General features: G+C 40.8%; 1 protein-coding gene across 3 annotated transcripts in view; it reads right to left on the reverse strand.

Annotated features, from left to right (window-relative positions):
• The window catches only part of FBXL17 (F-box and leucine rich repeat protein 17), a 498,281-nt gene that overhangs the window by 9,650 nt on the left and 463,855 nt on the right, over window positions 1-24,776 (reverse strand). For 2 of the 3 annotated variants that reach the window (XM_050945800.1, XM_050945797.1), the window contains one exon: window positions 20,293-20,435. In XM_050945800.1, the coding sequence (XP_050801757.1) occupies window positions 20,293-20,435 (143 nt within the window). Of the gene's footprint in view, window positions 1-11,639; window positions 13,362-20,292; window positions 20,436-24,776 lie in introns of those variants that run through there. The other variant, XM_050945798.1, reaches the window with a different exon arrangement.

Raw genomic sequence — 24,776 nt, forward strand, 5'->3', positions numbered from 1 at the left:
AGGGGAACATGTTTATGCTCATTAACTACCACGATTGTCACAGGGAGATGAGGCGTTGGAGCAGCAACTCATGTAAGCAAGGTTCAAGCAAGCTTCTGTATGAGGCTATGTAGCTCTTGCATAGGAACACAGCCAGCTGACTATGGGGAACGCTGATGTTAGGAGCTCTTCCCTTCCAGGTTTCACCTCCCTAGGCAGCAGAGCACTGGCTTCAGTGTCAGGGCACCAGCAGGTTAAACATATTGTCAGTTGCCTAACTCTACTGAATACCTATTATTCAAAAGTAATATTTACTTGTCTAAATTTTATAAAGCTCTTAGTTTTATTTAATACCTACTGCTCAGGAGCATAAGAAGTATTTCTTCTATAACTATCCAGTGGATCAATTTTTAAATATTTTTTTTGCAAGTAATGTTAGAGATATTTTAACAGGTAAGCATAGCATCAAATGATGAAAGATCATGAATTGAGCAAAGATGAGTACAACGGCCAGGGTTAAAAGGGCACAATTGCCCTATTTCTGCACAGCTACATAATAGTCATATCATGAAAAAAGAAAATGGGCTCATTTTAGAGATCACTACTCCATGCATTGCAAATGGATTGGGTCCAAAAGGCTCCTATTTAAAGTTTTGGTCACTCCAGCATTGTTGTTTTTTTATTGGACAGTCAGGTATACGGAAACGGTACATGCAGCTTTCTCTCTGCATGCTTGATGGTATAATATGGAAGCCCATTTTTCCATGTTGTGAGTGTAGAGGGAAGTTTGTCTTTATATCATGGGGTGAAATATGCCATGAGTCCACAGTACAGAAAGAACTTCGGTTATTGAGTCATGAACTAGCTTTTGTTAGACTTATTTCACAAACCCACAACCTCTCCCATGTTTTAAAGATGGAATCCAAAATTTAGAGGGAATAGAGTTATAGAGTAGTCAAGTTCATTCACTCTTTTTCTCCTTTCTCCAGCTTTAGTTTACTGTTTCTTCAATTCAATGTTTTTTAAAAGTATACTTAATAACAAATGTTTCCCCCCACCCCCCAGCTAATAGTTGAATGAATAACATTCTCAAGTGGCTCAATTATAACTGTTGCCTATAGCCACAACAAAATGAAAGATTTCTGGAATCATTTTGTGTGAAGTGCTATGCATTTGATCAGTTAAGGCAGATATGTTCCACAGAGTTTAAAAGACTGCCCTAATGCCCAGAAGCAGAATCTTTGCTTAGGACTACTTTAATAATAAAATAACAGCACTAACTATATTAATACAACATTCTACAGTCAGAATAAATTCCCTTATGGTTTAGACAAAGAAAGCATTTTGGCTTAACTGATGTAGTTCTTTTACAAAATCATTATGTTTGTGGATTGATGATTAATGCAATTGACAAGTCCTGTCTCCTCCAAAATATTGATGTAACATGATTATCATGACATTCAAACCACTTAATTTTGTACTGCAAAGATCATAGCAATTTATTTCCCAGTTATGTGTGGGATAGGAAAAGGAGGAGGGGTAGAAACTATGTATAAATATAAACATGTCTGATATTTTTGTGCTCTAACATGAAACAAACAAAATACACAAATTCCATAATTAGTTCAAGCACATTTTGAGGTTTCAGAAAAGAACTGACATCATGAAACGCCTATTGAGAAGTTGTGGAAAATCTACTTTTGGAATATGTGTCCCCTTCTTCTGTTTCTTTCAGCTCACACAGAGATGCACATCCCTGCAGGGACGAAGGCTTTGTTGAGAAGTTGCTCATGCATTTGAATGCTATTGCCTAAAACAATCACTGTGGTCTCTTGGAGAGGACAAAGGTTATTGCAAATTAACAAAATAATCAATTTCAGGTTCTGTAGCGTACATAGTTCTTGAAAAGCCCACATTCCAAAGCTGGCTGTGCTAACCATTATCTCCTACATCTCCAGCAATATCAAGTATTATATTCCCATAAATTCCAAAGATGTTTCATTCTCAAGTCTCCAGGATTATTAAGAGCCTTTTACTTTTGTTATTTTGTAAGAGAAGCCTTAGTGTTTTTGGTTGTTTGTTTTGGTATGTTTCAAACAAAGTAACTAATTGCTTCTAGATACAGACTGTGCAGCACTTGAGAGTAAAAATCTCAAAAATATTATAAATATTTCAATTATAAATATTTTAAATTATTCACAATTATTTCAAATGAATAAAACCCCCAAACTCCATAGGCTGTTTTGTCCTTATTCAGAAAAATATTTCTTAAGTGATGACTACCCAGTGAAACGATGCTATTTATTTATAAACGATGGACTTTCTTTCAACTTCTTGAAATCTTCATATTAATAAGATAGTGATGGCTGTTTTGCTTTGTGGAAAACTATGGATTATCAAAACTATCCCCTCTGTTCCATGAGCATATTACTGTAATGTTTAATAAGCTGGGAGGCATTTTAAAGTAAGTGGAAAAATCATTTAAAAAATGTCACAGTTAACAGACATCATTGAAAAGTTACTCGGACAATATTTCTAGAAAATATTCCCTCACTTTTTGTGTTCCATACATAATATTGGTTAGTTCACATTGCCTTTTCCCTCAACAGTGGCCTGATTCTGAAAACACTTACCAATGGGCTTTAGACCTGATCACATTGACATGAATGATCTTTCTGATGACTACAATTAGAACTGGATCAGGCCCTTGGTTCTTACTAACATGAATAGGCCTACTGACTTGTGTATGCTTGTGTAAGTGTTTGAAAGATGGAGTCCTTAATGTATCCCATTGTTGAACTTTGCTGTCTACATCTTTCACACATTTTGGAAATGAAATAGCTAAACTAAAGATACGTCAACACACAGTGAACTTAAATTCTCTTCCTGCATGTTAGCAGACACTTTCAGTCATGCACTTAATGCGTAAGCTATTCCAGTTAGCTAAAAAAAGAATCATTTATTGTTCTGTCTTTTAAAATGCTCATATTGAAAATCAAAGGGCAAAGTGAATACTTTAAAAGACAGTGGGGCCTTATCAGGGGAGGGAGGATTGCTGTAATTTCATTCTAATAGGGTTCACTGGTCTTATGCATCTGATATCTCTATTATTCATATTATCTCACCCATCTTGTCTCTCTCATAATTTATAAACAGATATATCAATGGAAACTCTTCCATTTCACGTTACTTCAAAAATACAAAGAATTTTCTTAAATATGCAGCAATGTCATTTGAACAAATTACAATGATTTAGGAGGAGAATAAGTGCTACAGACTTTTTAAAAAATGGGAGAAAAACAGATTTTGCAGTTCTCAAGATCAAACCATAATTTCATTCTAAAAATGATTTTATTTAAAGTGGAAGTAATTTGTCAGGCATTTTGATCTATTTCAAGTTAGCTTCTATTAGCTTTTTAAAATGGTAAGGCCAATGGCGGTGCTAATTATATTAAATCAAGCCATGGCCCTATATTCTTGTAGAGGCATTGTTGACTAATAATGGTTTGGCCCGGATAAACATCCAGTACCTGAGATCCTATCTCCCTTCCACTCAGTTCATTTTCAAGCAATCTGTGTAAGTAGCAACAGACCATGCCAAACGGTTGAAAATGTTGCACAGACCAGGCTTATTAATGTATACAAAAGCAGGAAATTCTTTATGCACTGAGGCATCAACTTTGTTCATAAGTTGGTGTCTCTTTACAAATGACATTCTTCATGAAACAAAACATAGGTAGTGCCTCATCACACTAAGGATTTGCAGTTCAAATGTGACTTAACACCTAACCATATTTAAAAAACACTCTTAACAGACTTTTTTAATTTTAGGGCTCAGTTTGATCTTTTTTTCTCTTGTAATTTCATAAAAGGGTTTGTCTTTTATCAGTTGTATTGATTGGCACTGTATATGTCCTAAAATCTCAATTAAGTATTGATGGAAAATATATTTTGCAGATGATCTAAGAAAGCCTCTGAGATAAGTTATACGGTCTCAGAAAAATTTCTGTTGAAAAGTAACTTAAAATTCTTAAAAACAAAAAGCTTGGGAAAAGCCAAGACTATGGTGAATTTAATGAAAGAAACTGGTGCACTCATTCACAGCCAACTCTGTCAATTTAACTTCACTTCAGTGTCAGACTGGAGATGCTGAGCTTTGTCACTATAGCTGGGGGCTGGGTTTTTCAATGCCATTTTCTGTATGTTTTCAAGAAATGTTTGCTGCATTTTAACACTAGCATTTCTGACAGCCATTTCAAAAAACAACGTAATATTGCACAAAGAATCCAGAGTTGTGAGAATCTGTGTTAAGAAACTCACAGCCTCTAACTGAAGATTATTATGACAGATAGTCCAACTAACCAAACTGTCAGTCAGGAAAATTAATGAAGTTTTCATTCAATATTTCCTAGGCACCGTGCAAGAGGGTTTTTTTAGGAAAGATAAGGGTTCAAATTGCCATAATGTAAAGCCTGATTGCAATGTTATAAAGGACACTGGAGAAATTAAATAAAATCATTAAAACATGAGTTCCAGCAATAAATGGGTTAATTTAATGCTACCCAGTTTGTCAAATTTCCCTCAATTTGAATCATGTTGGATTTTTTTTTTTTAATGAACTGGAATAACTACTTTGTAGGGAACTTCCTGTGTCAGTCCTGTGTACACTTTAGGGGTACAAATTTAAAGAATCATGTTTACAAAAAGTAAACTAGAAAGCTGAAGATTTGGGTCTTTATATTCACCCTGACATACTGCTTGAAATAGTAAATAAAGATCTCCAAACTAAAGGTTAAAATGTCCAGCTCAAATCCTGAACAGTGAGTGTTGGTGTCTGAAAACCGTTACCTGCTATAATTTCTCAGAAAATATATTTGGGATCATGTGACTGAAATGACAAAAAAGCATAGAGCTCTTGGGGTAGCATTAAAAACAACTAAACATTAAGGACCTAAAATTGAGAAACCCTCAAAATGCATTCACAAGAAAATTTCTAATGAAGTTTCCTTTTAATGATTCACAAACGAAACTGGATTTTGAATGAAAAACCCATGTTTAAAGAAGATAAGAAATGCTGACATTAAAGAATGATCATATTTCCCTCCTCCCACACACCTTTCTAATAGATTAAGGGTAGCACAAAATAACAGGCACTAATTTATAATATTAAAATATAAAATGAAGAATTGTTAGTGGTAAGATTAAGAGTTTTGATACCTATATTTTTAATTATGTTTATTTTTGTATAGTGAATGAATAGATGAGGTAACACTTAGACCAAGTCCTTGCTGGCATAATTATGGTTTTCCCAATTCTTTTACATAGAATTGCTAATCTGCTTACTATGCTATTGCTGAAAGAACAAAAGTAACCTGTTGAAAGATGTAAGTAAAAGATACACAAACATAAATAAAAAAAGGCTTTTTCTGGGAAGACCCAGGACAAGGTGACCCAAAAACAATATGTTGTATGCAGTGTTCTTGTAGGGAGCTCCACAGACCTCATTCGGGTGGATGGATAGCTCAGTGGTTTGAGCATTGGCCTGCTAAACCCAGGGTTGTGAGTTCACATTTAGGGATCTGGGGCAAAAATCAGTACTTGGTCCTGCTAGTGAAGGCAGGGGGCTGGACTCGATGACCTTTCAAGGTCCCTTCCAGTTCTAGGAGATAGGTATATCTCCAATTATTAACGACCTGAAGGGAATGGAATTCCCCACTAGATACCATAGGTATGCCAGGGGACTGCAGTGCAGCCCATCTATGAGCACTATTTCTGCCTCTGGGCCGGAACTGTGACCATAGCTCAATTCTGCCTCCTATGTGGGGCATTTGAATAATTGGAAGCTCATAAATGTTGCCCCTAAAATCTACCTGTTGGCCTCTCTGCTTGTCTATCTGGGGCTGGCACAGAGCACTTCTTAATGGCATGTAGGAGGTGTAGATCCCTCTGCCCTCTCATGGCCACTCTGCCCACAGAAGGGCTATGGGGAGCTGAAGTTAGCTTTGTGTGGACTCCTACACCTGGGAGAACTCCATTTTATTTCTGTCTTTAGCTTATTAGTGTCTGAACTCTTATCCTGTTAAACAATGAAAAGAGATGCGGGGAATGATTTAGGAGCCTAAATTACATTTTCCGTAGCTACTTAGACACTTAGATAATTAAAGGTATTTAGGTGACCAACTTCTGTGGGACTTAGTTGTCTAAATATCTTTAAAAATCTGGCTATTAGGAGCTTCTCTCTCATTGAAAGTCAATGGGATTTAGGTGTCTAACTGCACAGGTCACTTTTGAAAATGGGATTTTGGTACTTAAGTCATCTAGATGCTTTCAAAAATCTTTACCCATTGGCAGTAAAAGCCAAGTTTACCAGTAATGCCCCACTCCTCTTCCTCACCACTACAACTAAAAACCTGAAGAAATTCCTGTTTCCAATATCTACTAATATATCTAGAGTTATATGGATCAGACCTTTAAGGGGAACTGTAGTTCCCTTAATGTAATTATTTTTCTAGAAAAATGTATGTCTGCTGAATATTTTTACATTACATTGAACATTTTTTTTGTCCAAGCAAAAACCAAGAGCTGTACAGCAAAACTACTACTGCTAGTTTTAAAAGGATTTAAGCATTATTTTAGTGGCCTTGGGCCTTATTCTTTTATTGATTTGACTAAATAATGAACTCTGGTGTTAGAAGATTGGGTTTAAAATGCTACAACACAAAAACCTCAACCTAAGTAACCTTCCTCATTACAAGGATATAATGTTAAGATTGACATTTCTCATGAGCATTGTGAAAATAATGACATTTATTTTAAAGCAGTGAATATTTTGCTCCTGAGCTGTGCATGTTATGAGGCGGGGGCAGAGGGGGGAGGAGGAGGAGGAGAAGGTCATGGCACTGGCAGTTTGATGAGAAATGAATTCATTTGATTATTTTCATGGTGTGGATCAATAACACTCTGGCTGAGACCCATTGCCCAAAGGCAGTTAGATAATCAATGGAATCAAACACAGCATGCCTTTACCCAGCCGTCTTCTCTGATCTTTTCTGGGAGGACGCTTGATGCCTGTGTAATTCTAATTTATGTCAATTGCATATCAAAGAAATTCCAAGGAGATTTAGTCATAGGGTATTTTAGTGGTAACCATTTAAAATCTATATATATATGTTCCTTATTCAACTTTGTGTTTAAGTGCTTCTCTCTTGAATGAATGGAAATTCCTAGAAAAGCATAAAACACAGAAGCTACCTAGTACTGATTTTGATTTGGGGGTGGAAGGCTAGACAGAAGGGGCAAATCTTCTCACCTCCCCCAGACTGCAAGCTCATACAATGTAAAGACACAGATTCCAATCAGACAGACATGCAAATAAATCTTTCGCCACACTCCAAGAATTTCTTTAATGATGCCCCGGATACCCGGATGTTGGCATTTTCAACCTAGATGAGCAGTCATTGGAAAAAATTAGTTCTGCACAAAGCTGGAAAAAAAAGTGAAAGAAATGATTTTGTTCTATAACGTCTCTATTCACATTGCCTTTCAACACATGAAATTCAGAGATATTGCTTCTAATATTCCTTCTTAGTTCACTCCTTCTGAGGCTGCTACTTTTCTTCCCACCAAGGCTCCACAAGAAAATAAAATAGTTCCCCAGTGGTACTCCTAGCACCACAATGTTCACTATACAGAATTCATTTCTCAGAAAGCTTTGGTTACCCAATATTTTTTTTTAATTAATCCTGAACACTTTTTCCATCTGTCCTGCACCTTTCTCAGAGATTTTTATTCTTGCAGTTCAGTTGTCTTCCCAAATGTTGCACAATCTTTTTGAAAGAAACTAGGAAAACATAAGCCACCAATTACAGGAATACAGGCTATGCAGTACATGTGGTTTAACTGATGTTTGATATAGTAAAACTTGTTTTCAGCATCAAGGCAATTGATTGTCTATAGCAGCTGAAGACCAGATAAACCTATTGCTCTTATTAGATCCCTGTTGATTGTACAAGCAGTTTTAACTAATCCACAAAATAAATATATGTAAAATTGGTCAGGTGGTTCAGGGTCAGCTCTAATTCCCAAGGTCAAGTAACCCTTTGAACAATTTCTAAGTATATAATCTTAGCCCAATTCATCAAAGGCAACTCACACACTGTTTTCTTCTATGGGCTCTAACAAAACACTAAAGTTTAGGAGATTAAGTAGAGTCAGCTTCAAAAACCAGAGCAATTCCTCTAACATGCTTATCCTCCCCTCAATCTGGAAAACTACAAAAGATGAGGCTGGGTGATGCTATTTAAAACTTTACAGTTGAGCTGGAATTTTTTATTCATTGCTGGTTGAAATACTTTCCCCCACTGCTCTCCACATCACAATGAATTCATAGCATAGTTGTCGTGCACAGATTGTTTTATGATAAAAAATTTGTTCTTAAACTTGTACCCAACTAGGGCTGTGCTTGTTTCACAATGGGGTTCACATGCTGAACTTTGGTTCACAGGAGACTGAAAGAGAAACAATCCCTGCATGTTCACTAGGAGATTTGAGATCAGAGGTCTCAAACCTCCAAGGACTCACAATCATCTCATCCCTGGTCTCAGGGACTCTGGGACCTTCTCCTCTTAATTGAGACTTCTTTGAGAATGGAATGAAAAGGACTATGCGAGGGGAAAGAAAGGAGGATGGTTGTTGGAGGGAGGTTCACTATTTTAACAGATGTGCAAACAACCTCTGCCCCATGTTTACCAAATTTTTGTGAGTGTGAAATGAGCAGAGATGGGTGAATTCTTATAAAAAAATTTTTTTTGTGCTGAAAAATATATTTTTCAGGTTCCAAAAATATTCACCAAATTCAGGTTGAATTTGACAAATAGTTTTGGTTGGGAATTTTTTTTTGAAGAGTTGAAACAATTAGTTTCTTTTTTAAATTGATTTGAAATAGTGATTCAATGTCAAATTTGGCCAATTAAAAACAACAGAAACAAAACATGAAAAGCACCTGAAATGGCTGAATCAAAACAAAAACTTTAGAGAAATTAGTTTGAGTCAATTCAAAGTGTTTAGGCTGATTTGAAACACAACTTTTGGGTTTCTGATTCAATGAAAAAATTAGGAAAATGCTGTTTTCAGTTAAAATCGAACCAGATACGTTCCCCCCAGAACATAGAATCATAGAATATCAGGGTTGGAAGGGGCCTTAGGAGGTCATCTTGTTCAACCCCCTGCTCATAGCAGGACCAATCCCTAACTAAGGGTATGTCTACACTACGAGATTATTCTGATTTTACATAAACCGGGTTTTGTAAAACAGATTGTATAAAGTCGAGTGCATGTGGCCACACTAAGCACATTAATTCGGTGGTATGTGTCCATGTACCGAGGCTAGCGTCGATTTCTGGAGCGTTGCACTGTAGGTAGCTATCCTGTAGCTATCCCATAGTTCCCACAGTCTCCCCCGCCCATTGGAACTCTGGGTTGAGATTCCAATGCATGATGGTGCAAAAACAGTGTCGCGGGTGATTCTGGGTAAATGTTGTCACTCAATACTTCCTCCGTGAAAGCAACGGCAGACAATCATTTCGCGCCCTTCTTCCCCTGGATTGCCCTGGCAGACACCATAGCATGGCAACCATGGAGCCTGTTTTGCCTTTTGTCACTGTCACGGTATGTGTACTGGATGCTGCTGACAGAGGCAGTACTGCAGTGCTACACAGCAGCATTCATTTGCCTTTGCAAGGTAGCAGAGATGGTTACCATCCCTATTGCACTGTCTGCCATTGTAAATTGGTGATGAGATGATGGTTATCAGTCATTTTGCACCGTTTGCAATTGGAAATTTGCGATGATGGTTATCAATCATTTTGTACTGTTTGCAATTGGAAATTGGTGATGACGGTTATCAATCATTTTGTACTGTCTGCTGCTGTCATGGGTGCTCCTGGCTGGCCTCGTTGAGATCAGCCAGGGGCGCATGGACAAAAATAGGAATGACTCTCCGGGTCATTCCCTTCTTTATGTTTTGTCTAAAAATAGAGTCAGTCCTGCCTAGAATATGGGGCAAGTGTACTAGAGAGCCAGAGAGCACAGCCGCTCCGGGTCAGAGCCCCAGAGATCCCGCAGAAATGATGAGCTGCATGCCATCCTAGAGGGTGTCCCTGCAACAACCCCACCCGTTGCTTCCCTCCTCCCCCAGCCCTCCTGAGCTACCATTGCAATGTCCCCCTATTTGTGTGAAGTAGTAATAAAGAATGCAGGAATAAGAAACATTGACTTTTTAGTGAGATAAAATGAGGGGGAGGCAGCCTCCTGCTGCTATGATAGTCCAGGCAGGACATTAAAGGGAGGGGGGAGGAGCACAGCCTCCCGTTGCTATGATAGTCCAGGGAGTACAGAATCTTTTCTTTAGACACGAAGGGGGGGGGGCTGACGGAGCTCAGGCTCCAGCTGCTATGATGAGGATGGTTACCAAGCATTTTGTACCGTCTGCCAGGAATGACAGGGAGTCATTCCCATTTTTACCCACACGCCCCCGGCCGACCTCACCGAGGCCAGCCAGGAGCACTCACGGGAAGATGACGGTTTTCCACCATTTTGTAATGTCTGCCATCAGGAAAGGAAGGGGAGGGGATGCTGCTGTTCAGCGCCGCAGCACCACGTCTACCAGCAGCATGCAGTAGACATACGGTGACATTGAAAAATGGCAAGAAACTATTTTTTCCCCTTTTCTTTCACGGGGGGGGGGGGGGGGAATTGACGAGATATACCCTGAACCACCCAGGACAATGTTTTTGACCTTACAGGCATTGGGAGCTCAGCCAAGAATGCAAATGCTTTTCGGAGACTGCGGGGACTGTGGGATAGCTGGAGTCCTCAGTCCTCCCTCCCTCCCTCCATGAGCGTCCATTTGATTCTTTGGCTTTCCATTACGCTTGTCACGCAGCACTGTGCTGAGTTCCTGCTGTGGCCTCTGTTTATCATAGCCTGGAGATTTTTTCAAATGCTTTGTCATTTCATCTTCTGTAACAGAGCTCTGATAGAACAGATTTGTCTCCCCATACAGCGATCAGATCCAGTATCTCCAGTACGGTCCATGCTGGAGCTCTTTTTGGATTTGGGACTGCATGGCCACCTGTGCTGATCAGAGCTCCATGCTGGGCAAACAGGAAATGAAATTCAAAAGTTCGCGGGGATTTTCCTGTCTACGTGGCCACTGCATCTGAGTTCAGATTGCTTTCCAGAGCGGTCACAATGGTGCACTGTGGGATACCGCCCGGAGCCCAATACCGTCGATTTGCGGTCACACTAACCCTAATCCGACATGGCAATACCGATTTCAGTGCTACTCCTCTCGTTGGGGAGGAGTACAGAAACCAGTTTAAAGAACCCTTTATATCGATATAAAGGGCCTTGTTTTGTGGACGGGTGCAGGGTTAAATCGGTTTAACGCTGCTAAATTTGGTTTAAACGCGTAGTGTAGACCAGGCCTAATTCAGCCCAGTCAGGGCTTTGTCAAGCCTGACCTTAAAAACCTCTAAGGAAGGAGATTGCACCACCTCCGTAGGTAACCCATTCTTGTGCTTCACCACCCTCCTAATGAAAAAGTTTTTCCTAATATCCAGCCTAAGCTGCCCCCACTGCAACTTGAGACCATTACTCCTTGTTCTGTCATCTGGTACCACTGAGAACAGTCTAGATCCATCCTCTTTGGAACTCCCTTTCAGGTAGTTGAAAGCAGCTATCAAATCCCCGCCTCATTCTTCTCTTCTGCAGACTAAATAATCCCAGTTCCCTCAGCCTCTCCTCATAAATCATGCATGCCAGCCCTCTAATAATTTTTGTTGCCCTCCCCTGGACTCTTTCTAATTTTTCCACATTCTTCTTGTAGTGTGGGGTCCAAAACGGGATACAGAATTTCAGATGAGGCCTCACCAATGCCGAATAGAGGGGAATGATCACATCCCTCGATCTGCTGGCAATGCTCCTACTAATATAGCCCAAGACACCGTTAGCCTTCTTGGCAACAAGGGCACACTGTTGACTCATATCCAGCTTCTCATCCACTGTAACCCCTAGGTCCTTTTCTGCAGAACTGCTGACTAGCCACTTGGTCCGTAGTCTGTAGCAGTGCATGGGATTCTTCCGTCCTAAGTGCAGAGGACTCTGCACTTGTCCTTGTTGAACCTCATCAGATTTCTTTTGGCCCAATTCTCTAATTTGTCTAGGTTCCTCTGTATCCTAGCCCTACTCTCCACTGTATCTACCACTCCTCCCGGTGTAGTGTCATCTGCAAACTAGCTGAGGGTGCAATCCATGCCATCCTCCAGATCATTAATGAATATCTTGAACAAAACTGGCCCCAAGACCGACCCTTGGTGCACTCCGCTTGATACCAGCTGCCAACTAGACATGGAGCCATTGATCACTACCTGTTGAGCCCGATGATCTAGCCAGCTTTCTATCCATCTTATAGTCCATTCATCCAATCCATATTACTTTAACTTGCTGGCAAGAATACTGCGGGAGATCGTATCAAAAGCTTTGCTAAAGTCGAGGAATAACACATCCACTGCGTTCCCCTCATCCACAGAGCCTGTTATCTCATCCTAAAAGGCAATTAGGTTAGTCAGGCATGACTTGCCCTTGGTCAATCCATACTGACTGTTCCTGATCATTTTCCTCTCCTCTTAGTGTTTCAGAATTGATTCCTTGAGGACCTTCTCCATGATTTTTCCAGGGACTGAGGTGAGGCTGACTGGCTTGTAGTACCCCGGATTCTCCTTCTTCCCTTTTTTAAAGATGAGCACTACCATTAGCCTTTTCCCAGTCATCTGGGACTTCCCCCGATTGCCATGAGTTTTCAAAGATAATGGTCAATGGCTCTGCAATCACATCTGCCAATTCCTTTAGCATCCTTTGGATGCAGTGCATCCAGACCCATGGACTTGTGCTCGCCCAGCTTTTCTAAATAGTCCTGAACCACTTCTTTCTCCACAGAGGGCTGGTCACCTCCTCCCCATACTGTGCTGCCCAGTGCACTAGTCTGGGTGCTGACCTTGTTCATGAAGACAGAGGCAAAAAAAGCATTGAGTACATTAGCTTTTTCCACATCCTCTGTCACTAGGTTGCCTCCCTCATTCAGTAAGGGGCCCACACTTCCTTGACCTTCTTCTTGTTGCTAACATATCTGAAGAAACCCTTCTTGTTACTTATAACATCCTTTGCTAGCTGCAACTCCAAGTGTGAGTTGGCTTTCCTGATTTCACTCTTGCATGGCTGAGCAATATTTTTATACTCCTCCCTGGTCATTTGTCCAATCTTCCACTTTTAGTAGGCTTCTTTTTTGTGTTTAAGATCAGCAAGGATTTCACTGTCAAGCCAGCCTAGAAACAAACAAACAAAACAAACAACCCTCAACAACCCCCATTATTCACTTATCTCTAGAACTGAAAACTCTAAATGCAGAGGCCCAGTTTCAGGAAAATATAATTATTCAAAAAAACACTTAACCATGTGCTTTCCTTAGAGACAAGCTTAAATGTGTTTCAGACCACAGTGTGATTAAAGTGAGACCAGGTCTGATTTTGAGTACTTCTATAGAATTGTGCAGCTCACACAGCTCTGCATCCAATCAATGTATGTTTTAATTACGCTTTCCATCTCTTCTTTTTATAGAATGGAGAGTGAAAAGGAGGAAAAAGGAGGAAGGAAGAGGAAGAGACTTTTTTTTTTTTTTTTGGATAAATAGGTTTCATTGTTCTTATTTCTGACTGAACCCAAGAGGTTGTAAATGAAGCTAAAAAGGAAAAAATCTCAGATTAAGAAAGTTTGCATTTTGATACAGTTTAAACATTCAGTATATCTTTATTCAAAAATTAATACTCGAAAATACATTTAGATAAATACATTATTTCTATAAAGCAATATATATTTCAACTGGGACTAAAGATAATTAAGATATGAATGCTCTAGCTTTTTTGTTTACCCTCTCTCTCTCTGATTAGTGTGCCTATTTTCCAGCCTGTCCCACTAAACTCTGACATTTTGAGTCAGGACTTCCTATGTGAAAATTCATTAGCTCTAGCGTAGGATAATCCCAAATCCCTACTTTCACCAAAGCCTCCCAATGCACATGCCATAAAGTTAACCTGCCTAAACCAAATTCAGGTGGAATGTTCATATCTTAGATTTACCAAATTTCAAATAATTGTAAAATTATAGTTAAACATTCGATTTACAAAATTCATCTTTACAATTATTTTTAATAGAAAAAGAAGTAAGTGCTGACAATTTTAAAATACTCTATGTGACTAAGTTTTCATGAATTCAAATTCTCATAACCTTATCTCTGCATTCACATTAAATAATTTCCTTTGAAAGTAACACTACAGCATTTTTACTATTCTTCTACTTCTCTTTTTTAAGACAGACTATTATATTAATAAATATGACACATCAATCATATATCAAATCAGAAAAGGATAGTTTGTACACAAAACTTGTGTTAGCACCTCAGGGTAAGTAGCCTAAGGATGCATGTCAGAAATCTAGGTCAGCAAAAAGCTATCATGCTCTCTTTTTCTCTGCGGCTAATTCCTGTCTTAAACCTGCAAATATAACATGCTACAAGAATTATCACCATAACAATGAAAGGCAAAAAAGATTACCCATCTTTCCATAGCTGTTGTTTAGATGTGTGGTACATATCCATTCCATTGTAGGTGTGTGAGGGCCTTGTGCACAGATGTTAGAGAACTTTTCCCCTCAGTTGTACCCATCGGGGCGGCTTGAGCGCCCTCCACCACCGCACATCAATGCATGCTGGTACAAGAGGATGGAGCTGACCACATCCTACCTCAGTTCCTTCTTACCAGATAACATGTAGCTCTCTGATGTTTATGAGTCAGATCCTGCAAGAACCAGGTTTGTAGAGTTCCGATGTGTGCCCCCAACCTAGGGATGGGGCATCTGTGACCAAAATGAGCTCTGGCTGTGGAGAAACAAAGGGAACACCCACACAAACATCCAAAGGGCCTGTCCACCAGTCCAGAGAGGGCAAAATTACCTCTGGAACATGAATCACTCTGTCTAGACGATAACGACAGGAGATATACACTGATGCTAGACATACTTGAAGCCTTGAGGCATAGTCTCGCATGTCACAACACATGGGGACATGTGCCCATGTTCCCCAGAAGTGTGAGGCAAGTGTGCACTGCAGTAATTAGATGTGCTTTCAGCACCAGGCCTTGGAGTGTTTGGAACCTTGCTTGGGACAGAAATGCTCTGGTTTGCATAGCCTCCAGGAGTGCTCCAATAAACTCTTTGCACAGGTTTTACAACTGGATTTGTTTTGACTGAGTAACAGACCCAGGGCACTGAAAGTGCATTCAGTGATGGTCCTGCTGGACAGCACTTGACAGTGTCACCAGCTCCTCACCAACCAGTCATTCAGATAGGGGAACACATGGATTCCCTATCTTCGCAGATACACTACTACTGGCACCATGCACTTTGTGAAAAATGTGAAGGGATGCTGATAGGCCGAATGAAAGTATTGTGACCTGGTAATATAGTTCAATTTGCTATGAATCTGAGGAACTTGTGGTGCTCTGGCCAGATCTCTATATAAAAGTAAATGTCCTTGAAAGTTGAGAGCATCACCCCAGTCGCCCTGTTCCAGGGAAGGAATTATGAAAGTCAGGATAACCAGGCAGAACTTAATTTCTTCAGGTACTTGTTTAACTCTATTAGATTTAAAATAGGTCCAAGACTGCTTTTTGCTTTGGGAATGAGGAAATTGTTGGAATAAAAATTCTTTGCTCTGAAGAATAAAGTAACTTCTTCTATTGCTCACACTAAATGCAGAGATTGAACCTCCTGCTGAAGAATGGTTTTGTGAGAGTGGTACCTGAAGAGAGATGGGAAGGTGAGTTAGAAGGGGGAATAGAAAAAAATTGAAGGGAATACTCCAAATCCACAGTGCTTAAGACTCAGCAATCTGATGTGATGTGAGTCCAAGCACAGAAGAAGTGGGATAGATGACTGACGAAGGTATGGGTAGGACACATTCAATTTATTGGTGTGCTGCCCTTGATAAGCCTGTCAAAATACATGTTTAGACTGGGCTGTTTGTCGAGAGGACCCTGCAGTCACAGATGATACCTTTTTCCTTGGCAGGTCTTGGGACAGAGGTATAAAGCTCTGATATCTGTGAGCCTGTTGGGGCTGGAATTGCTTCCTCTTCATTGCTGATATGTAAATTCCAAAGGACTTTAGTGTTACTTTGAAATCTTGTAGGCTATGCAGCCTGTTGTCCATCTTTTCCGAAAGGAGTGACAGACCCTCAAATGGTAAATCGTAGATGGTCTGCTGTACTTCAGGAAGGAGACCAGAAGTTTGCAAACACAAACACCTCCTCACAGAGATAACAGATGTCACGGAACAAGCTGCTGAGTCCACTGCATTCAAACTGTCCTGAAGAGCTGTCCTTGCCACCAGCTTACCCTCCTCTATCATGAGAATGAACTCCTGCCTGGAGTCCTCTGGTAGCCTGTCTTTAAACTTCATTACATTTTCCCACAAGGTGAAGTTGTAGTGACTTGGGGGAGCTTGCTGTTTAGCAATTCTTAGCCATAGACCTCCTGTTGAATAAAGTTTACAACCGAACAGGTTCAGCCTCTTTGATTCCTTACTCACTGGCACCAATGCTTGGCAACAACGCCTGCCTCTCCCACTCATTAGTTGCTGCCATCACCAAAGGGTCTGTGGCTGGGTGAGAGTAGAGGTGTTTGAAGCCTTCAGAAGGGACACAGTATCTCCTCTCTGCCCATTTTGCCATAGGCAGGTGGGAATACGGGGTCTGTCAAAGCATTTTAACTGGTTCCAGAATTGCTTTGTTAATCAGAAGCACCGCTCTGGAGGATCCTGCAAAAGCTAAAATATCCATTATCTTGTGGGATTTCTCGCAGACCTCTGTCACTTGAATGTCTAAAACCAAGGCTATCCCTTTAAGCAGTTCTTGGTGAGCTACATTATCCTCTGGTGGTGAATAACACTGCTCTACAGCCAAAATGCTTCTGAAATAAATGTAGTCCAACTTTACTAATTCTGGGTCACTGAGAATGAAAACGATGCTTAAAATTGTTGATTGGCTCTAGTTTTCAAGGTATGCTATTGGGTCAGTATATACGACCCTTGACTTGGGAATGGCGGAGGATAAGTGAGTTATAAAGGGAAGGGATCTCAATTTAAACCAGAAATGACTAAAATACATCTTTGACTGGATCTATGAATAAATCTATGACTGGGTTTGGACAGTACTTGCTTTTGAGGCAAAACAATGAATGATGCAATCTGAAGCTGGTATTGCATCATACATGATATGAATTGCATCATGTTATTCCTAGAAGTCCTGGATGATGCAATCATAACGAAGCTTACATCACTCTGCTGAACAAATTGCCCTATATCAGCTCTAGAAATCATACAGTGTCGTGTTCTCTTCTTTGTCAGTGTTTGATTTTGCAAAGGGACACATTTCTGTTTAGCTAAAGTGAGCAGAGATGCCTTGTCCTTGTGTGAACAGTGCAGATAACTTCTGCTATGTTTGTGGTGAAGTGACTTTTGCATCACAAAAGCGCAGCATAACCACTATTGTTAAGAAAGCCTATCACCTTTCTTTTGGCTGCAAAATTAGAGATCAGGACAAGAGGTGGGCCCCATACATATGCTGCAACACTTGTGCAACAAATCGTCGCCAGTGGTTGAACAGGAAAAGGAAATCTATGCCTTTTGCAGTGCCAATGATTTGGAGAGAGCCAACAGATCATACCACCAATTCTTAGTTCTGCATGGTGCCTCCAGTTGGGAAAGGTGTGTCAAAGAAGAAAAAGTGGACTGTGCATTATCCAAACATTCCATCAGCTATACGCCCAGTACCCCACGGAGAAGGACTGCCGGTTCCTGATGCACCAGAATCATTCTCACTTGAGTCAGACGAGGAAGAGGAAGAGGATGAAACTTCTGGTCCTGAACCATCAATGTCACAGGACCTACATTTTCTCCCATCCTCCTCCTCTGAACCACACCTCATAACACAAGGTGAACTTAATGACCTTGTCAGGAATTTGGAACTACCCAAGAGTAAGGCAGAGCTGTTGGGCTCCAGACTACAGCAGTGGAATCTCTTGGCAGGCTATCAGGGCAAATGGAGCCCATCAATGCTTGCAGACTATTGCTGGACAGTGACAAGAGATGCTCCCTTTAATGAATACAAGAGACAAGCCAAGAAGCGCCGAGTAGACACTGAATAGGACTAAACTATGTACATAATAGTTTTTTGCCTTTATTATGAAACAAAATTTTATTTATATAACCCTTTTGCTGATTTTGAACGTGTTCCATAAACAGGACAGGTGAAATCTTATCATGTAAAGCAACCATAAACACATGAAAAGACCTAGGTTTACAATTTATGATTAAAACTCTACTATCTACACAATATACATAGACATAAAATGTAAAAACTTAAATATCTTAGAAACAGTGGCCAATCAGTTGGTTTAATTGTCATATTTGAATTCAGCACATCAAAATACATAATAAATATCGCATTTTATCTCTGAAGCAGACGACTTCTCAAAAATTGTAGACCAGTGTAATTGCTCACAATCTCTACAGCCTCATCTTGTAATGAGGAAGAAGCTGCTGAGACAATGGCTGATCTGTCTCTTATGGTGGAGGAGTTGTCTGAGCAACTTCCAGTTGCTTGGTGCCTGTACTGGTACCATGCATCCGAGAACACTGTCTGTGGTGCCAACGATCTCGGTGAACCCCCAATGAAGTCAGCTCAGACAGGTGAGGAGAGATCCTAACAGGGAAAGGGAAACCCCATGATGTCCAGAATGGCCATTAACATGTTGACAGTGGGCCCCATGGTTGCAGAGGCCGTTGACCCTTGTGATGTGCCCAGTGTTGGGACTGCTGGAATATCCATGGACCACAGGGCTCTGATGGAGGGTAAGCTTTCCAGCAAGTATGGGAAAAACAGGCCCCACTTCTGTATCTGACAAAGATGAGTGAGTCCTGCGATCATGGGGGAGCAGAACCCATGTGGACAGGAGACAGGTAAGCCAAACCTATAGATAGGGTACCAGGGACATTGAGGGTGACTTGCCCCTGGAGCGTATCGGCCTCCCAGGTACCAGAAGTGGGATCAGTAGTATATGCGCTTGCAGAGCTGGCATAGGTACTATAGTTATTGGTACCAGCTGGAACACTTTCTGCATTGCCAGGGACACAGGTACCAAGAGATTAAGTAATTCTCTGGTAGCAGCGTATGCTCCCATCATCATCTGTACTGGGATGGGATCTTGGGTCTGATGAGTAGAAATTTCAGGGGGTGGCCTTGGTGGACCTGGCATAGGTCCCAGAGTCAACAGACTCTTTGCAGCAAAGGAGTGCTCCACTTCCCCTCAGAGTTGCTCCCAGAGATCTTGCTTTTAGCTGGCCTTGGTACTGAAGATCTTCCTGGACAAGGTACCATGTCCTTGGCAGATCTGTGTCTCTTCTTTGGTACCAGACACACACAACATGATGCTGAAGACATCTCAGTAGGGGCACTCTGTACTGATAGTGCCCCACTTAGAGTATACTCTGGACCCCAATGGCTCTGATGGAGATGTGCCACCTCCATAAGGAGACACTTAAGTTTTGTTGATCTGTCTTTTTTTGAATGAGGCTTAAATCTTCTGCAAATGACACAAATTTCAGGCAGATGGGGTGTGGGTCACTGATCGGCACTGGTCTGGCACATGATTGGCAGGACTTGAACCCCAGAGAGCGAGGCATGGCACCAGTCCCAGTCTTGATAATCAAATTTGGTCCAAAAGTGACCTAACAACTAAAACCTAACACTAACTATACATTATATCTAACTACGTACTAAACAAGAAACAGACTATATACAAAGAGTGAGGGAAATAAACTTGTGCTAGCCAGACTGCAAGCACTCCAACAATCATCACTGGTGGTAAGAAGGAACTAAGGAGGATCGGAGGTGGCTCTGCCCTCTTACGCTGGCACACAGTGGTGTCTAGTGGCAGAATGTGCTTAAGCCACCCCAAAGGGTACTGATGAGGGAAAATATTCTTCAACAACTTTGTATAAAGTGCACACCCCTAGATTGGAATGGATATGTGCAATCACTCGAAGAAGAAAGATATTTTTATAGGAAAATACAAAAAAGTCTGTCTCACACATTCCATACATACACTCAGATGCTTACACTCATTTTATGCAGAAGCTGCTTACCTTATCACATCTCATCAGCCCTAAATATCTGAGAGACTTGCTGCTTTGTGCAATTTGAGTGGCTCCCTGGTCTGTAATTTCTTTACACCATCCAACATCCACTGTCTCTATTGTCATGCTGTATCGTCCAATGGCTATCAGGGCTGTAAAAACACGAAAGACAAAGTACAGAAGTTAATAGCAGAGATGGAGGAACTAGTTTAAATACACACATGCACACACTTGAAATAATGCAATTATAACTAAACTCTTCCTAGAGCATTTTTCATAATTTTTCCTGGGAGCTAAGTTTAAAATATCCCTTAGAAATATGCTGTACAGCACATAGCTTTCTCTGCTTATCTGCATAATGTTTTCCTTCTGATAAACATTTTCTAAATTAATACTTCACTTTTACATAACAATCTGTATATTTCCAAATTAGGAATTAAAAATATGAATTTAATATTTAAAAATATATTCTAGCGAAAGAAAGAAAATGTCTTATTGTGAATTACGTACAATTAATTAGAACTATTTCTCTGAATTATTTACAGAAAACAAATAATGTAATGTTAAAAATGTCAAATATCAGAGGGGTAGCCATGTTAGTCTGGATCTGTAAAAGCAGCAAAGAGTCCTGTGGCATCTTATAGACGTTTTGGATGCTCCGAAACGTCTATTAGTCTATAAGATGCCACAGGACTCTTTCCCGCTTTTATGTTAAAAATGATCAATGAAACTCAATTCAGTTTCAGTTATTGGAGCATTTCCCCTCTAAACCACAAACAAACAAACTTACAGTTATTTGTATTATTGTCAAAGTGCTACAAGATATATTATCCCACTAGATAAGACAGATGCTTCTAGAGATCTGTTAGCAGAATTGTATACTGTATGGACTCCTTCAATTGATCTGTGAAATAACTATAGAATACGAGACAATTCCACCTGACTCTCCTGCAAGAACAACTGAGATTATATTCCTTTTATGAGCAAACACTCTGCTACAGCGTTGCCAACATGATAAGCAATTACTACAGGAATATTCAGAGCATAATAGGGTAATTTTTGACTCATCAAAAAAAATAATATTTTTTAAAAACCACAGGTAGCGGATGTTGTTCAATGTGCATAAAAGTTTCTATAACAATATACTCTATAGTACACCACTGTTCCTTTTCATAGCTTGTACTGATGCTGTAACAACGGTAGTTTGCTGCACCGTAGAATTGTCTTGTCAGTGTCAATTTTTTAATAAAAATTAAAAAAATTGTGAAAAATGTGTTACTCATGCTATGTCTCAGATTTATTGTTATTCATGACTTCTGCTTGTTTTGAAATATGGATCTTTTTAAACTTAATACAAAAACACATAGTAACAGCTACATTTTTTGGGGGAAAGGAATTACAGTTGCGTCCATTGTTATAAACTGTGAAGTAAGTTTCTTGCTGTACTTCCAATGGGCATATCAGCTTCTCCCATATAACATTCTTAATGATGAACATTTTTATTTACCAAACTCCACAACCGTTGCAGCATATTTCCTCTCTTGCATTGCAGAAGTGGTGCAAATATGTAACGGGCAGGAGGAGCATGTTCTAGCTAGTGTGAAGAACCTGGGGTTGCATGGGCAAAACAAGGCCATATCTTGCAGGCTTTACTATATTTATGAGTAGCCTGTCTTCTTTGATCATCCTCCCAGCATCTCTAACGCCCAAACTAGCAGGTTTGTTATTTCCAATGCCATGCTGCCGTTGTCCTGTTCTCTCCAAGTATGTGTGGAAATGCTACAGTATGTTATGCTGGGGATAGGGTGAAACCTTGTGAAGCTGATGAGTGTAATAGTCATCCTTCATTAAGGATAAATGTAAGGAGTGAAGCTCCTTTTGCAGTTAAATAGCAGAAACAATAGAAACCACTGCCCAAAACACAGGCGATATGTAAGACTGGTTAAGAGCTGTACTTTGTGGGTAGAGTTGCTTTATTGAGGGTTAAACGCAAATGTAGAGGGCTGGGTATTGTTTTGGTGGAATTGAGTGTGTGTATGCGCAGATGCAGCCAGACACACCACAGAAACAATGAAGACGACAGCAGGAAGCCAAGGACAGCCAGAGAAGCTCTTGCAGTATGACACTGATAGTAAGTTAAGAGAAAGAGCTTTTTGGAGAGCGTGCTGATGAGGCGGCTTTGGAATACTGAGAAAGGAAACTTTCTTCTGTTGTTGGATTCCTACTGTGTGAATGGTAACAGGCCTTTTTATATATTCTTTGTAAATGAACAGGATTGCATCACAGAAATCCTGACACTGTCTCCTCCTAATGGAAACAACCTGTCAAGACCCCGAAAACTGGCTAACCAGCTGAGCGAGAAGTGGTCACATTAATTTAATCCTGTAACTGGATTATCATTAATTTATTCTGCAATTTGTTGCATACATTAAGACTTGGTTTCATGGGCACATGTGATGTAGAGCATCAGCACTCCAGTTCTATTCTGAACATTCCCCAGGGGCCATTCCTTCTATTTCTCTATCATCTCCAAAAATTACACCTGGGGGAATTCTGTGCCACTGAGCAATGCAGAATTTTGCAGAAATTAATGTTGTGTGTGCAGAATTTCCTCCCATCCTACTCCTCCCCCAGAAATTGGCTGCAGAGATGTTGCCTGCCACCAGGGGCCACTGGGCCCGACAGAGCCCAGCTCGCAAATAGAAGACAAGACCGGGGGAAGGGGGAGGGAATTGGAGGGTTCCCAGCAGTTGCCGTTCCTAGCACGCCCTGAAGGATGGAGGTGGCAGCATGCAGGAAACTGTGCAAGCCCAGTTCCCAGCACCAAGCTGTTTCTCCCTCTGGATCCCTGGGTCTACCATTGTCTGGGCTGGGGGGCGGGGAGGGACCCAGCAGCTGGGCTCGTGGGGGTCATGTCAGGGTCTGGGCTTGGGAAGGGGTGCTTTTGGGCTCTGGGCAGGGGGAGGGGGTGTCTCTTGAGGGAAGGGGGTGTAAGTGTCTGCCTCTCACCCCACTCTAGAGTGTCTGGGCTCTAGAGTGGAGGGTGTATAGAAGCAGGAATTGGGTTGTTGTAGGGGTTCTTTAACTCTCTACTTCTGGGGGAATTTTTGTGTTTGTATGTATTGTTACAGACATACTTGCTGACAGGTATTCTGAAATAAATTACTAAAATAATTGAAACTGCTGTGATTATATAGTGTTATTTTGATAAGTAACATTTGCAGAATTTTGCAGAATTTTAATTTTTTTGGTGCAGAATTCCCACAGGAGTAAAAAATGTACTGCTAACACAGAGTGGCTAATAGCAAGTGATATGGTGGTAGGAGAGTATATAGCTTTGTTGCATTTTTCCTCTACACAGTCCTTTTATGTGTCATCCATATGAAAACAGAACAGAGAATTATAAATTTTCTACAGAATTTTTAAACCAATTAAAAAAAAATTAGAGTAAGGATATATTTCTCTAGGAAATTCTACAGGTTGGTTTAAAACCTTAGAGAAGGGATATCAATAAGACAAAAAGAATATTGTCAATTTGAAATCTAATCATTTTCAAAAAATGAGTTACAAGTCATTTCAGGTACTACACCTGTCCTTGATTCTCTCTGTCAAATTTTGCAATATTATAATTAAGGCTGTCTTTCAAGGAAGTCATGGATTCTGTGACTTTCTGTGACTTCTGCAGTGGCCAGTTCTGGCTCAGGGGCTGCCCAAGCCAGGCAGCACCTGGGCCAGCAGCACCAGCAGTTTGGTGTGCGGGAGGGGGCTCAGGGCTGGGGGAATGGGATTGGGGTGCTGGATGGGGCTTACCTTTGGGTGGGGGGCTCCCTGGCTCCCACTGGCATGTCCCTGAAACTCCTAGGCAGTGGGGCCAGGGGGATCCATGTGTTGCCCATGCCTGCAGGCCCCAAACCTGCAGCTCCCATTGGCTGCAGTTCCTGGCCAATGGAAGCTGTGGAGCCAGCACTTGGGGGGGAACAGCGTGCAGAGTCCCCTGGCCTTCCCTCCCCCTAGGAGATGCAGGAACACATGGAGCCAGGTAGGGAGCCTCCCAGCCCCGCCAACTCCCTCCCCCCCAAGCACCAACACAGGTCCTGTGCTGCTTGCCACAACCTGCCCTGCCCCCCCAACACCAGCGGGTGTCCCAGGCTGCCCCCCCGGAGCACTCGTGACCCCTCACCCATGTTTTAGTTAGGGGGTATATAGTAAAAGTCAAGGACAGGTCACGGGCCATGAATATTTGTTTACTGCTCGTGACCTGTCCATAACTTTTAACAAAAACACCTGTGACTAAAATGTAGCCTTAATTATAATCCATATTTTCCTATTCTTAAAAGTGTTTTTTTCCTCCCTTGCTGCTGTGTGGAAGGCCAACAAATAACAGAAATACTCTCCAGAATAAACTTTTATATCTGTTAAAACAACTGGAGTGGTGTAAAGAGGTCATAAAACCAGCAAATTGGGGTGGAGGATAATTCTCCCAATGTAACCAC

The sequence above is a fragment of the Gopherus flavomarginatus genome, chromosome 3 (assembly GCF_025201925.1).
Source record: "Gopherus flavomarginatus isolate rGopFla2 chromosome 3, rGopFla2.mat.asm, whole genome shotgun sequence".
In the NCBI taxonomy this organism is placed as follows: domain Eukaryota; kingdom Metazoa; phylum Chordata; order Testudines; family Testudinidae; genus Gopherus; species Gopherus flavomarginatus.